Source organism: Podarcis melisellensis (assembly GCF_964234715.1).
Source record: "Podarcis melisellensis genome assembly, chromosome: 13".
NCBI classification, from domain to species: Eukaryota; Metazoa; Chordata; class Lepidosauria; order Squamata; family Lacertidae; genus Podarcis; species Podarcis melisellensis.
This window is the reverse complement of record NC_138545.1, coordinates 29,556,137-29,570,066: the sequence shown is the minus strand read 5'-3', so window position 1 is coordinate 29,570,066 and position 13,930 is coordinate 29,556,137. Positions and strand designations below refer to the sequence as shown.

The window sequence follows — 13,930 nt, the reverse complement described above, 5'->3', positions numbered from 1 at the left end:
TTGATATTAATACCCATGAAAAGCTGCCTTTTTTGTTTGCTTTAAGAAAAGGCGAGTTTATCTGGTACAACTCATAATCACTTGGCTTGGGACTCACAACCCATTACCTTATTTTCTATTCTTTATGTACCTGAACTGTCAGTACAATATAGCGGTTAAAGCGCCTTATTAACCCTAGCTAAGAGCATTACCAAACATTTATCACAGATTCTATACAATGGCTGGTTGGTTTGTTTTTTTAAAAACCTACCAGCTTGAAAACTTAGATACGTTCTCTATATTGGAGAGAATAATGAGTTCCAAAGTGGGGGGGGACGGGGGGGGAGAGAGAGTTTGGAAGGAATTGAGGGATAATTATTGGCTTCCCTTGAAGGGAATCCACTCTTATTTTGAAAAACACTGAATCTTTCTTTTCCCCACCCCCGCCTCTTTCCCGTTCCTGCACGACCCTTTGCCAAGCTCTAAATTGGCAGCCAGCTGTGGCTCAAAAGGAACTAGGTTCTTTCCAAACATCACGTTAAAGCATCACGTTTTTCAGGGATATTCCCCCACCCCTTCCTCTGTGTGTGTTTTAAGCCTCAACCTCTTTTGATCTCTCAGGGAAAGCTGAGAGACAGAGAGAGAAGTCACTCCTTAGGAATGCAGCAGACACAGAGAGATACCCGCACGCACGCGCATAAAGCGGGGGGAGGGGGGAGGCACGACTCTGTCCATGCGAACTACAACTCCCGGCAACCCTTGCGCTCTACTAGCGAAGAAGCCGAGCGCAATGTGCCTGCTGTGGCGGCTGCTGCAGCAGCAAAAAGTGTGTCACTGGGGCACGAGGCTCTCCCTAGGAGTCACATGGTGGATGCTCCAGTGCCGCGTGCTGGCATCTGCGCAGCCGCAGGCAGAGAGGGAGACCAGGGAGTGAGTGAACCCTGGCAGAGTAGAATTTTGCAGGCAAAGGGAGAGGCAGCAGCAGAGTGGAGCTCCCGGGCTGCTGCGAGGTATCCCACAGACTCAGCCGCTCTCGCGCTCTTTCGACTTTTGCACTGCGGCTCTCAGTGCAAATATAATCTTTTAAAGGCAATTTTTAAAAGGGCACATTCCCACCAGCGTTCAGTGCAAGCTGACTGGGTTCCCAGCCGCTTTTGCAGCATAACTTTGGGGGGACCAGAAGAAGTCCGAGGAGGGGAAAGGGGCAGCCTCTCGCTCCCCCTCGCTCCTTCCTCGCCTACGGAATCTCGGCTCGCTTCTTCGCTCGACATGAATGACGGCTGTCAACTGAACAGGATGGCCACTTTGGATACGAACAACAACGCCCCAGGTAAGCCTCTCGCGGCTGGCTTCTTGAGGCTGACCCTGTCTTGAGGGAACGGGTCATGCAATGCTATTCTCCCTCCTAAAACTTGCCCCATAGCCTCCCCTTCGCGGTGACCTCCCGTCGCAGAGGTCTGGCGCTTCAGCCTCTTTCGCGTGCACCTGCAGTGAAGGGAGCAGTCCTCCTGCTACCCAGCGCTCCTGCAGCTATTCGTGGGGCGTCTGCTGGAGTTGGGGTGGTGGCGGCGGCGGCATTGAGTTCCCAAGCAGCGTATCTCCCCACCCTAAATACCGCAATTGCTGATACAGAGATACGAAGTGTGCAAACAACCTTCGAGTCTCATACTGTATGTAGCATTCAGGATCCTACCTGAATGCACCCCCCAAATCACAAGGAAGAGAGGTGCTGGGTTTTGGAATTGGGAGGAACAAGAGTGCCCCTATTACCTGCCCCCGTTCTTTTAGCCCATCAGACTTCTCTATTTCACCCCCCCAACCCAATTAGGAAAGTTTGATTTCTCATCATTCTGCTGTAGTTTCCTCCTGGGGGAGGGTGGATCGGTGACAAGGGGAGCAAGGGAAAGGAGTTATAGGTGTCAGTTTCAGGGAAAGAGGTCAACCTTCCTTCTCCTTGTGGGGGGAGGGAGCAGAGTCAAATGTCTTGCCTGGGCTACCAGTAGCGGCAGGCGACGCCCTACCTTGTCCTTTGGGGGGGGTGGGATTAGAGCAGTTGTAGGAGAGAGGATCGGGGCTGCCTTGCTTCCACTGTGAGCATCACATACCTTGTGTTTTCTTGGGAGGAAGCCTCGGAAGGGGAAGGGATGCCCGGAGATCTCCTTCTGATATTGCCCCCCCTCCAAATTGATGATCCCTTATTGGTTATAGGGATTTCTCTTCCCCCCCCCCCACCCCCACTGTTTTGGAATCACACTACTAGCACCCGCACCCCGCTTCGGAATCCCACCCTTCCTGGGATTCCCCCTTCAAGCTTTCCCATTCATCCTCTCACGTGTCCCCTTACCCGGCTCAGCCACGTGCAACGTTTGTTTTCCCTATCGGCCCCGCCCCCGGTCGCCTCCCATTGGCTGAGCTCGCCCCATTAGCTCATTAGATACGCCTCCCCTGGAGCTACGTCACCATCCGGGAAGCTCGAACGTTCCGAGTTCGCCGTAGAGGGCGCGGCTGAAGGATGGACCATCCCTTGCCAGGGAGGGGAAATGGGAACCAATGGGCGGGCAGGGGGCAGGGCAAAGCGTGATGGGTGAATCCGGGATAGAAGCGGGCAACGTGCAAGTGGGACACGTGGAGGTGAACTGGCCGACTTGCCAGTCTTCCGATCTCGCCTCCTAGTTATTCAGCCCTCGGGAGGTAACCCTCATGGGTCTTTTGGGAGTGCGAAAGTCTTGGACGGGCAACTTAAGGGAGCATGAGAACCGAGTGGGCGAATCACTCACGTTCACCAGTCTTTGCGTCCTGGCGTGTCTTCTTTGGCTGGAAAAATCAGGCTTCTCTTACTGTTTTGACGCCCATCTGCCAGATCACTTTGCTACTGCTTGCTCAGTGGCAGCAAAGCTTGCAGCCTTGCACCCGGCCAATTAAAGCGTAAAGTTTTCTCAGGAAAAAGAAAAAGGAAATCGTGTAAGGTCACGTGTTCCTTAGTGCATGTGCAGATTGCCTTCCATTTGTGCCCCAAACAGTTTGCCTCAGTGCATATACAGAGTGCCTTTCTTTTGTGGTGGAAAGTAGGCAATATTTATTGGTGCACATGTGTTTTCACAGCATTGGATAGAAAATAGGGAAGTAACAAAAATACCAAAACCCCACCTTTATGTTCTCTGACTAGTGTTTAAATGCTGGAAATGAATGTTCTAGTTACAGAGGAGTCATTCCAGCCTGAAGAGGAATAGTGGGGGACCCAAAAGCTTCCAGTATTTTAAAGTCTGGGTGGCACAAATATTTTTTCCCCTGTGGTCTTTGCTTTGGTGTATACTACATTTGTATTTCTGTTAGATGTAGATACTGATTAAGTATTAACAATGGAACTATATTATAAAATGCACCTTGGGCGGTTTAAGTGAATGGTATTTGTCTAATCCAATAATAAGGTCTTAAGGTTCCCTTAAAGGAGAAAGTGTTTAGGAATGAGAAAAGGCTTTCCGCATTTGCTGTGGGTTAGCAGTGGGATAATTCCTTTTTAAAGATCTGGTGGTTGGGGTTTCAACACTTTCAAGTGGGGTAGGATTTGTGGGGTCGGGAGTTGCCTATGTTAGAAGATGGGAAAGTCTCCCAGAGCCATGTGGCTTGATTGCCATTCTGCCCAGTTCTAAGCATATTTACTCAGAAATAAGTCCCAGTGAGTTCAGTGTGTCATTCCCCCCAAATAAGACCTCATAGAATAGCAACCCCCATTGCGTGGGTTTTAAGGGTATTTTTTTTTTTAAGATCTAGGGGCTTGGTTTTTTCCATCTCTTGTATGTACACCTACCATGTTAGTTGTGATTCCATTGCTGGGTTAGTAAGTTAGTGGGCCCAAGGTGGTTCAGGGATCTGGGTGATGGAAATCCCTTTCCCTTTGATTGACCTTGTTGGTTTTGAGCTCAGCCGCCCTAAATTTTATTTTTGGTGGTGCTTGCATATGGACCTTCAGTGATACTTTTGCTGCAGGTTTCCCCCTGCCTCCCTTTTGCATCAGGTGTCCTCCCCTTTGGGGTGAGCAAACAGGTAGCATGTGGCCTTGTGTCAAGGACCACGTGTGCTTACTTAGTGATGCCACATGTGTCTCCAGCCACTCCTGGCTCCTTGCCTCGAGAAGACTGACAAGACACATTGCAAACGGACGAGATACGCCTTTCCCTTTTTTTCACGCCCATCTGGAAGATTGCCAACTTGGTCCGCACATAACTTCCACCCCCACTGTGCCTTCTAGCAAGTTCTATTTATCCTCCCTGACCCACTTGGGGCAGTCATCTCCCTGACGCAACCTGCATTTAATAGCCGCACGGAAGCTAGGGACTCCAAGCCGGGAGGGAAGAAGGCGGCAAGATTTGCATACCTTCCTCCTTCGCAGGATTCCCTGCGCCACCCTTCCCATCCTGAATTGCTCGATTTGGAAACTCTGCTTCTCGCCTTTTAAATAAGGAAAGTGAAGTAATCTAGGAGAGGCTACTAGTAAGGAAGAAAAACAACCACCATCATCAGCATTGAGGAAGAGATTACTAACAAGGTCATGCTCAAAACCCAGACAGGATGATCACTGCTTCTCTAGCAAGCCAGATGTTGGGCTGGCTCTTGGGCCTCTGCACCCCAAGTTCAAATCAAGGTGCCTGCTTGAAATATCCCTACCCTTATTTGCCCTTGATGATTCTCCTGGTTAAGTGTTTGTTCTGCAGAGGAAAGGACAGCCTGCTTTTAATAAGCTGCCAAACTGTTGCACAGTATTTGAGATATATTGGGAGATGTATGAACGGCACGTGATTAGAATAGGCACCAAAGTGAGTGGAGTTGCTTCTGGCACATCTGTTGGCGCTTTGTCACTGAGCTCCAGCTTTGCCCTAATTTTGGCAGGATTGCAAAGTTCTCCTGTGTGCAGAAGAGCAAGGCGGTCATCACAAGTGTTTGACCTGAGCAGCTTGCCCTGGACCCTTAGCGAAAAGTGGTAGAAGGGGATCTGTGGTCCCACAGGACAAGAGCTCCATCCAAAGCATGGCTGCTAAATTTTAATTTTAATCAATTGCTTATCCTTTGTTCACTTCTTGTGTGTGTGTGTGTGTACTGTTTGGATTGCTGGCAGAAATTGACTTGGATCATTATCCAGCTCTATTTCCTATCCCTGACAAGGGGGAAAGGGAGAAACTCCATTTACAGCTTTATTTGTCCTGATTCCTTTTAATGTCTGCTAAGCAACCAGTCCCAGGTGTTTGGGCCACACGCAAGGAAGGTCATTAGCTGATGGTAACCAGTCAACAAGATAAAGGCTCCCTGCTTGTTGTTAAAGGCCTGCCTGGGCACTGAACGTGTCTTCCACACGTGACCTTGTTTATAATCCCTCTGGCACGGATGGCTTTGTTTTTACTTTGCTTGAGGCTTTTCCTACAGCACTTTGGCCACTGGCATGTAGCCCAGCTACAAAGCCTGGAGCAGTGGTAGTTCTTCTGTAGAAAAAAACAAAAACCCAAGCCATCTCCAGGCTGGAGTATTCGGCCCTTCCCAGCTTACCCACCTCCCCCCAGCTTCCAGGGTGGGGTGTATGATGGCTTTTTTGGCTTCCACCCAATTTTCAACAATTTCTTGGCCGCACGCCTTCTCCCTCCCTCTCCACTCGCTGCATCACTCACTTGGTGTTTTTTCCTTTTGCAGCTCTGAGATTTAGGTCAACAACTGAAAGCTGGGAGAGAGAGAGAGAGAGAGCTGGATTGCAAGGGAAGAATTTTGGCAAGACCAGCTCAGAGCTTGAAACTGGCCAGTAATGTGGGGTTGGACTTTGCAAACCTTTTATCAGGTGTGTGCTGGGAAGAGTCAGCTCCCACATACCGGGGCAGCTTTGTTCTCGCTCTCTGTCGTGTTTTGCTCACAAGTAGGTTTACTTTCACCCCTAACCTATCACTCCTCTAGTGTTCCAGGGTTTCCCCTCTCCCATCTTGTGCCTTTGAGAACTCACATGTTCACAGTAAATTACCACTTCCTTCTTGTCCATGGTTGGAGACAGCACCCCTTTGCATATAAGGGCACAATGTGGAGAGCAAATGGGGTCTCTCTCGGGAGTACTTGCTAGGAAATAGAGCGCAGGACTAGAAACACCTTCGTTTGATCCAGCAATGCAGTTAGGAGGTTTTCTTATGGAATATCACCTAGTACATTTGACTCGGGGAAGGGTAGTTGTGGTACTGTTCCTGCAAAAAAAAAGTTTTTTAAAAAAAGAAATCCTATATTTGGAACAGGAAATGAATTTTAGCTCAAATGTGCTGGATATGTATGTTTGTTGTGCTATCTCTGCTTCATGGAGCTTGGCTCACTAGCCTGAGTAGTTGCTCTCTGAAGCAATACTTACATCACATTTGCTCTCTGTTAGCATTATGGGAGAAAACTTTTCTCCTCTCTACCCTCCTTCTAATTTTATAACCCTCTGCCATCTCCCACTTTAGTAGTCCTTTTTACAAAGCTTAAAATAAAAGGCCCCCAAATGCCCAAACCTTTCTTCAGCTGCTCTGGGCCCCATTTCTTTGCGCTCTCCCCAGCCTTCTGATTCCTGCCTCTTCTCTCCCTGCTTCCCTTCTGCCTTTGCAATGGTCTTGTTTTTCTCTTAGAGCGCAAGCCTGCAGGTGGGCTCTGTTCTTTTTAATGCAGTTACAACTTCTAGTGCTTTGCAGCCCTTAAAAAAACAATACTTTCCTAGCTTTGCCATAGTCTTCTTTCTTTTCGGAGACAACCAGAACTGTAGAAAGCATCCAACTACTCCAGACTACCTTTTTTCCAACGCTGTCCGGCTCTAGGGATTCACAGTTTCAAAACACAACAGACCTAACTTGGTTACAACATAGGAAGGTTCTCAGAGGCTCTCTCTCTCTCTCGTTCTACTTTGCCCCGGTTGAAACCTGCTGCCTTTCTTGGCTACCGAAACATCTGCTTGCCTTTGCAAATGCCTCTTTAGGGTGCAGCTGTGTGGTCGGGATATCATCCGCCACAGTGAGGTCCAGATACTTGCTCTTCTTTGAAGGAAACTCGAGGTTTCCAACATGATGTCTTCAAGTTGCGCAACACAATCAATCAGTTGGGGCAGCTGGACACCGATGGCTGTAGTGAGGTGGGATTCTCAACCCTCTTCCTTTTTTTAACCCTCTACAGGTGGCGTCATCAGCTACATTGGCTCCAACGGGTCTTCTCCAAGCCGCACCAGCCCCGTCTCTCTGTGTGGCAGCGACAGCTCCAACGGCAGCTGCCAGCTGTCCTCGCAACCCAACTTTCCCAGCTACTTCCCACCTTCGCCCACCGGGTCTCTGGTGCAAGACTCGGGGCGCCTGTATGGGACCAGCTCCACTGGGCTCCGGGATGATGCTTCCCCTTCCTCCTCCTCCTCCTCTTCGTCGTCATCATCCTCTTCCTACAGCTCTGGAGGCTCCCCTGTGGGGCTGCAAGTGGCCATGGATGACGGGAGGCGCATCTCCCCTGCCAAAAGCACCAGCAGCAGCATCACAAGTGAGTGCGGATGCGAAGTTGGGCACGGGTGGGAAGCCCTGGGGTGTTTGCGGGTCCAGCCAACTATGCCAGCAGATTTAGTCCAAGCCCAAACTCCAGGCCCACCTTCCCCGGGTCAGTTTGGCCCTTTCTGCCAGCCACAATTCCTCCTGGGTTCTTCAAAGGCTGCACTGTAGGCCTCTAGGGTTCCCCCCCCCAAAGAGTTGGTTGGGGAGTAGCAACCAAGCAGCCAAAAAAATCCAGCCTTTGTGTATGGAGTCTCACAGCCCCTCTTCCTCTTTTCTCCTTCCAGAGCTGAATGGGATGGTCCTCTTGTGTAAAGTCTGCGGAGATGTGGCGTCTGGGTTCCATTACGGTGTCCATGCTTGCGAAGGCTGCAAGGTGAGCATCTCTCTCTGGCCTTTTTATTTGGCTGACGAAAGCTGGAAGGGGTTGGATCGAGGCCCACCGCCGAGATATTTTGCAGCTCCACACAGGAAAAACCCTCATTTTCCCATGCTGGTACGGGGCAGTGGAGCTTAAGCGAGATGTGGGAGACGGGGATTTAAGCCCTGCAACACAGCCTTGTGCTGGGAGAGCAAGCCAGCTCAGGTGGTTGCACCACCGCCTTGACCAGTAGGGACTACAGCAGCATGCAGCCACTGGCCTGCAAAGACTGTGCCTCCGCTGCTTGAGCTAGCACCCCTTAGGACTATGTCTGTTCAGGCCTCAGAACGCTCCTCAGGTTCAGAAGGGAATGGAAGTGGGTTGCATTGGCCTCTGGGAACATAGGAAGCTGCCTTATACAGAGTCACAGTGATTGGTCCATCTATCCAGTATTGTCTACACAGACTGGCAGCAGCTCTCCAGGGTTAGCCTTACCTGGAGATGCCAGGGCTTGAGATTGGGGCTTTCTGCATGCTGGGGCCCTTCCTCTGTGGTTGGCAGGTGTTTACCATGCCTCTGGGCTGGCCAGGTGGGCCTAATATAACTAAAACTGGGAGCCCGGCCTTCTCTGCCCTTGCCTGCTCAGTGGATGAGCAGTCGCCTTCTGCTGGTTCTGCTTCCAGTTCAAGTCTTCAGCCTCCAGCTCACAGCCTCAAGGGAACTGGGCTGAAAAGCAGCCGCTCTCGGTTTGGGTTTGGGTACAGCTGCTCGCTCGTTAGGCCTAAGTGCTAATTTGCTCTCCCTCCCTCTTTGTCAGGGTTTCTTCCGGCGCAGCATTCAGCAAAACATCCAATACAAAAAGTGCCTAAAGAACGAAACCTGCAACATTGTCCGCATCAACCGGAATCGTTGCCAGCAGTGCCGCTTCAAGAAGTGTCTGGGAGTTGGCATGTCTCGCGATGGTGAGTTCCCTGCCATGCCAGGGTTGGAGATTTGACTTTTTATTTACCCCTTGCAGGCTTTGTTTCTTTAGGATTCTGCTTTGTGGAATAATAACAATAATAATTTATTATATTTATATGATGCCCATCTGATTGGGTTTCTCCGGCCACTCTGGGTGGCTCCCAACACACAATTAAACATCAACTGTTAAAAATTTCCCTGTACAGGGCCGCCTTCGGATGTCTTCTAAAAGTCAGATAGTTGTATATTTCCTTGACATCTGGTGGGAGGGCGTTCCACACGGCGGGCGCCACTACCAAGAAGGCCCTCTGCCTGGTTCCCTTTAGTTTCACTTCTTGCAGGGAGGGAACCACCAGAAGGCCCTTGGCGCTGGACCTCAGTGTCCGGGTCGAACGATGGGGGTGGAAAAACTCCTTCAAGTATACTGGGCTGAGGCCATATAGGGGTTTTTAAAGGTCAGCACCAACACTTTGAATTGTGCTCGGAAACGTGATATCCTCAGGTGCCGTACTGACCCTTGACACACACCCCGTTTTTCTTCCCCTACAGCTGTCCGTTTCGGCCGCATCCCCAAGCGCGAGAAACAACGCATGCTGGCGGAGATGCAGAGCGCTATGAACAACATGGCTAATAACCAGCTCAGTGCACAGTGCCAGCCCGAGGGCTTGTCGACGGGGCACCAGCAGCCCGCCAGCCCCCTTCTGTGCCACCAGCCGCAGCTGGCGCCACGATCCCCACAGCAGCACGCGGCCTCGCCTCCCCAGCCGTCTCCTTGCTTCGCCCAGTTCTCCCAGCAGCTGACGCCGCCCCGCTCCCCGAGCCCCGGTGAAGTCATGGAAGACGTCATCTCGCAGGTGTCCAAGGCCCACAAGGAGATTTTTGTTTATGCCCACGACAAACTGGCCGCAGGGCCCCTGGCTCCCGCGGGGAGCGAGAACTCTCTGAGTTGGGAGAGCAACTGGCTGTCCAGTGGCTACCACGGCAACGGGCCCTGCCACCAAAACGACAACTGGAACTCTGGCTCTGCCCCAAGCAACACATGCCACCAGAACAACATCAACGGCCATCGGTTTTGCCCCTCCGGCTACCCCTCTGGGGAGACAGATCCCTCAGTCGGCCAAGGCTGCCCCCAGCAAGGCGAGCCCAGAGATATCCTCTTGGTGAGTGTCACATCCTCCTCACGGCACCCAAGGTGCTCTCTCATTTGCCAGCCAAGGCTTATCCAGTTCAGCTTCCAGCTGCCTTTTCTCTAGCTATTATATAGCCAGCTTGTTTTAATATCCGAGAAGGAAAACCCCTGGCTTTTGCCTGAGGTAAATCAGATGAGATTTGAACCGGGAGCTTCACTAGTCGTAGCCACTGTATTGCTACGATTTTGGATATTCACCACCACCATCTCAGCCATTTGGATATATTTTAACCAGTGCTATTTTTCTAGGAAAAGGGGTGCTGGAACTTGCCACGAACACCTTCCTTATAAGGACCATGGCTCCCACCTGAAAGGTGCCGGAACCAAGTTCTGGAGAGTTCCGGCTGATGAAAGCCCTGATTTTAACCTGCCACCTGAGTCACAGTTGGGTTGGGCCTGTGCTACTTGCGTTATTCAGGGATAGGTGGCTCCTTGTACATATTTTGTATCTCTTACATTCTTTGGCTCACAAAATGAGCTTTTTCTCAGCCACGTTCCATCATGTATATATTGGAGCTTTCAGTGAAAAGCAATCAATATTTCTTAATAATATGTTCAACATTTCACTGTAGCTTCATTTATGGTTATGCATGTGAAAATTCAGTCTATTAACGAAGGAATATCAGTTAGGAAGTATTCAGCAGCCAGGCGTAGGGAACCTGTGGCACCTCCAGATGTTGTTGAACTCCAACTCCCATCAGCTCCAGCTAGCATGGCCAATAGCCCAGGATTGTGGGGGTTGTAGTCCCAACAGGATCTGGAGGGCCACAGGTCTTCTGTTCCTGCCTTAAAGCAAAGACTTAGCCTACAAGATTTGCTTAGCTCAGGTAGTGTTGAATTCAATCCTGACTTGAAAAGTCAATCTGGTGGCGTTCTCTTTTAGTCTGTTTTCAATGGGTGGGATGTTAACTACTGCAGTTAGATTATGGAGTTTCATGTATGAAACTTAACTCCTACGTATTGTCAGGCTAGAAGTCAGTATTAGCTCAGTCTGTCTGGTTATTCTGCAAAGGAACACCTCATTCCTTATGGCTGGGGGTAGTGGCATCAAATGCACAAGAGCAGCAAAAGAAGGAAGTTTAGAAGCTTCTATTCCACCTGTTAACCTGGACTAAAACTCCCTGGGGCTAATGGGACTTATATTACAAAGCATTGGAAGGCAACAGATTGGCAAAGGGTCCTCAATTCTCAGTGATTATGTGGGCTTGCAACTGGTTCCATTGATTCTGATTCCAGCCCTCTACTCTTCATCTAACATGTCTCATTTTTTCCGCATCCCAACAGGCGTGTCCTATGAATTGTCATCCACATGGTCGCAGTGGCCGTACAGGCCAGGAGATTTGGGAAGATTTCTCCATGAGCTTCACACCTGCTGTACGAGAGGTTGTGGAATTTGCAAAGCACATCCCTGGTTTCCGGGAGCTCACGCAGCATGACCAGGTCTCCTTACTCAAAGCTGGCACATTTGAGGTAGGATTATCTCTATCCACTACTTCAGACCCTTGCTAGTTAACAGTTACCGATTTTATGTATGTAGCAAAGGCTGATAAAAGTGGGAGAATAATATTTATCCATTAAATATTGGTTAATTCTGCAGACTGGTGAAAATAATGGGGAGACATGATTGTTTTAAAATCCTGCAACTCAAATCTACACCCTTATTTATCCATATATAATAATGAGAATGCATGAAGTACATTATTTGCTGGCGTCATTTTGAAACATAAAGACATTAGGAGTAATTAAAGGGGTGTAATCTGCTTTTGGGAGGCTGGATCCCAGACATACTCAAAAACCCCAAAGGGAAGAAGTGAAAATCTTTCTGAGAACTTGTCAGTTTGTTTTGGTTCTTAAGAAGAAAAATAACAACCTTGCAGTTGAACCTAACTAAGTTCTCTCAGAGGAAGTCCCACTTCTTTCAAAGCTAGTGTGCATTGTTACTCGGAAGAATACAGATGGCATTTGACTGTGTTGCGTGGGCACAGATGTGTTCTAACAGGTCTCTCCTACCATTTCCTCAGGTGCTGATGGTTCGGTTTGCATCCCTCTTCAACGTTAAGGAACAGACAGTGACATTCATGAGTCGCACCAAGTACAGCCTTGAGGAGCTGTGGGGGATGGGGATGGGCGACCTGCTGACATCCATGTTCGAGTTCAGCGAGAAGCTTGGAGCCTTGGGACTCTCTGAAGAAGAGCTTGGCCTCTTCACGGCTGTGGTGCTGATCTCTGCAGGTGGGTGTCCTTGAGCATGAGCAGGCGGGAATCGCAGTCATGGATCACAAGCTTCCTTGTCCTTACCTTTCCTTGAAGCTCTCCAGTCACACCCATCCATTGTGTTTTTCTGTCCTTGTTTCACCTGTGTCCTAAGGTCTTCAAGCCTCCTACTCTACCATCCTTGGCTACCCAGGCACACACCTACACAATTCAACACCTTTCCCCCTTTCTGCTCCTTATGCCTGGCACCTTCTCCCAGAATATCCACAGTAGTCTCCCTTGCTCTCCCTGCTTCCTCCTTTGGAAATCTTCCTTTCCTTGAAGCCTTCATCTTACTGCTTTAGTCTGAACCTCCACCCTTGAAACACCAACACCCTGCAACCACAGCAAACCCCTAAATTAACTACATATCTTCATATTTCTCCTCTGACACCTTTGCCTCAGCTCCTCGTTTCCCCATTGTTCAAACTTGGGAGTATAAACTCCTTGAAGTGGGGATCTGTCTCTTTTTCCTCATGTTACCTTGCAAAATGCTATGAACAGTGGTGGTGCTTTAAGAGAGAACGATTCTTAATAAAAATAATTCAGAGCTCCAAGGAGATTGGGATCTTTTACATGTCAGGTTTTGGCACCACTGCTCCTTGGGCTCCAGGCAATCTGTGACCTTGTGGGAGGCTGAAAACGTAGTTTGATAGATCAGAGACCTGAAAACCAGGCAGGTGTGTCTGTTGTGCTGGGCACGCTGCTCTTTACATGTTACTGACTGCCTGTTCCTCTCTTGTGCAGATCGTTCAGGCATTGAGAACCCAGGATCAGTGGAGCAGCTGCAGGAGATGCTTATCCGTGCCCTGAGAGCCCTCGTCCTCAAAAACCACCCCCAGGAAACGTCACGTTTCACCAAGCTGCTGCTGAAGCTTCCCGACCTGCGCACCCTCAACAACATGCACTCTGAGAAGCTGCTCTCCTTCCGCATTGATGCTCAGTAGAAGACAGGGAGGACCTTGCACATAACTACTGGACCACCCTCTTGTCTTGACCTCCCTGCGTTGTTGCACTAACCAGACTGCTCTCTCTGGGCCTGGACCCAGCAAACTATATTTATACCGGCATAGGAGCTGCTGTCCCCACCTGCTCAGAAGCAAGCGGCTCAAGCCGCCTTTTGTAAATATCTCTCTGTATATTGGAGTTGTGTGAATAGAACCGGCATTCTTCCCTGCTGTGGCACTGGCCACACGGGAATAATATATTGAAAACCAAAATGGCCTGGATCCACGTTCTTCCCGAGTTCGCCTTGTGTGTCTGCCCCCGCTCTTCTCCTGAATCGGGAGGGAAGGTTTGGTGGAGGTTTGGGGTTAACCAGTTGCCGCGGCTAGAGAGAGGCGACGATTGGAGCTCTATACACAAGGGAGACATTGGCTGGCCACCGCAAGCCAGAAGTGAATTGTGGTGCTTAAAATGGTGGCTGTCCTGTCTCACTTATTTTGCCAGGGGTTAAGTATGGCAAGATGGCGGTTTAAGGGAAAACCATATGTTTCCATTGGTGTGGCACCCACATATTTTGTCCTACTCCTACCTCTGGTCAAACCAGTTTTTGAAACACTACAGCCTCCCAGCTGAAAGGCCTTGTTACCAGGTGAAAAAGAGGAAGACCATCTACATTACATGCAACTTTCACACCCTCTTTCAAATCTTTTTGTTTTAAAT

General features: G+C 49.7%; 1 protein-coding gene across 1 annotated transcript; it reads left to right on the top strand.

Moving 5' to 3' along the window:
• Positions 1-614: 614 nt before the first annotated feature.
• Positions 615-13,485, top strand: NR1D1 (nuclear receptor subfamily 1 group D member 1). The gene is made up of 8 exons (XM_081886251.1): positions 615-1,309; positions 7,144-7,494; positions 7,787-7,875; positions 8,678-8,822; positions 9,373-9,983; positions 11,297-11,482; positions 12,034-12,244; positions 13,013-13,485. The coding sequence occupies exons 1-8, from the start codon at positions 640-642 to the stop codon at positions 13,210-13,212; spliced, it is 2,463 nt and encodes an 820-aa protein (XP_081742377.1). The 5' UTR covers positions 615-639; the 3' UTR covers positions 13,213-13,485.
• The last annotated feature ends 445 nt before the right edge of the window (positions 13,486-13,930 follow it).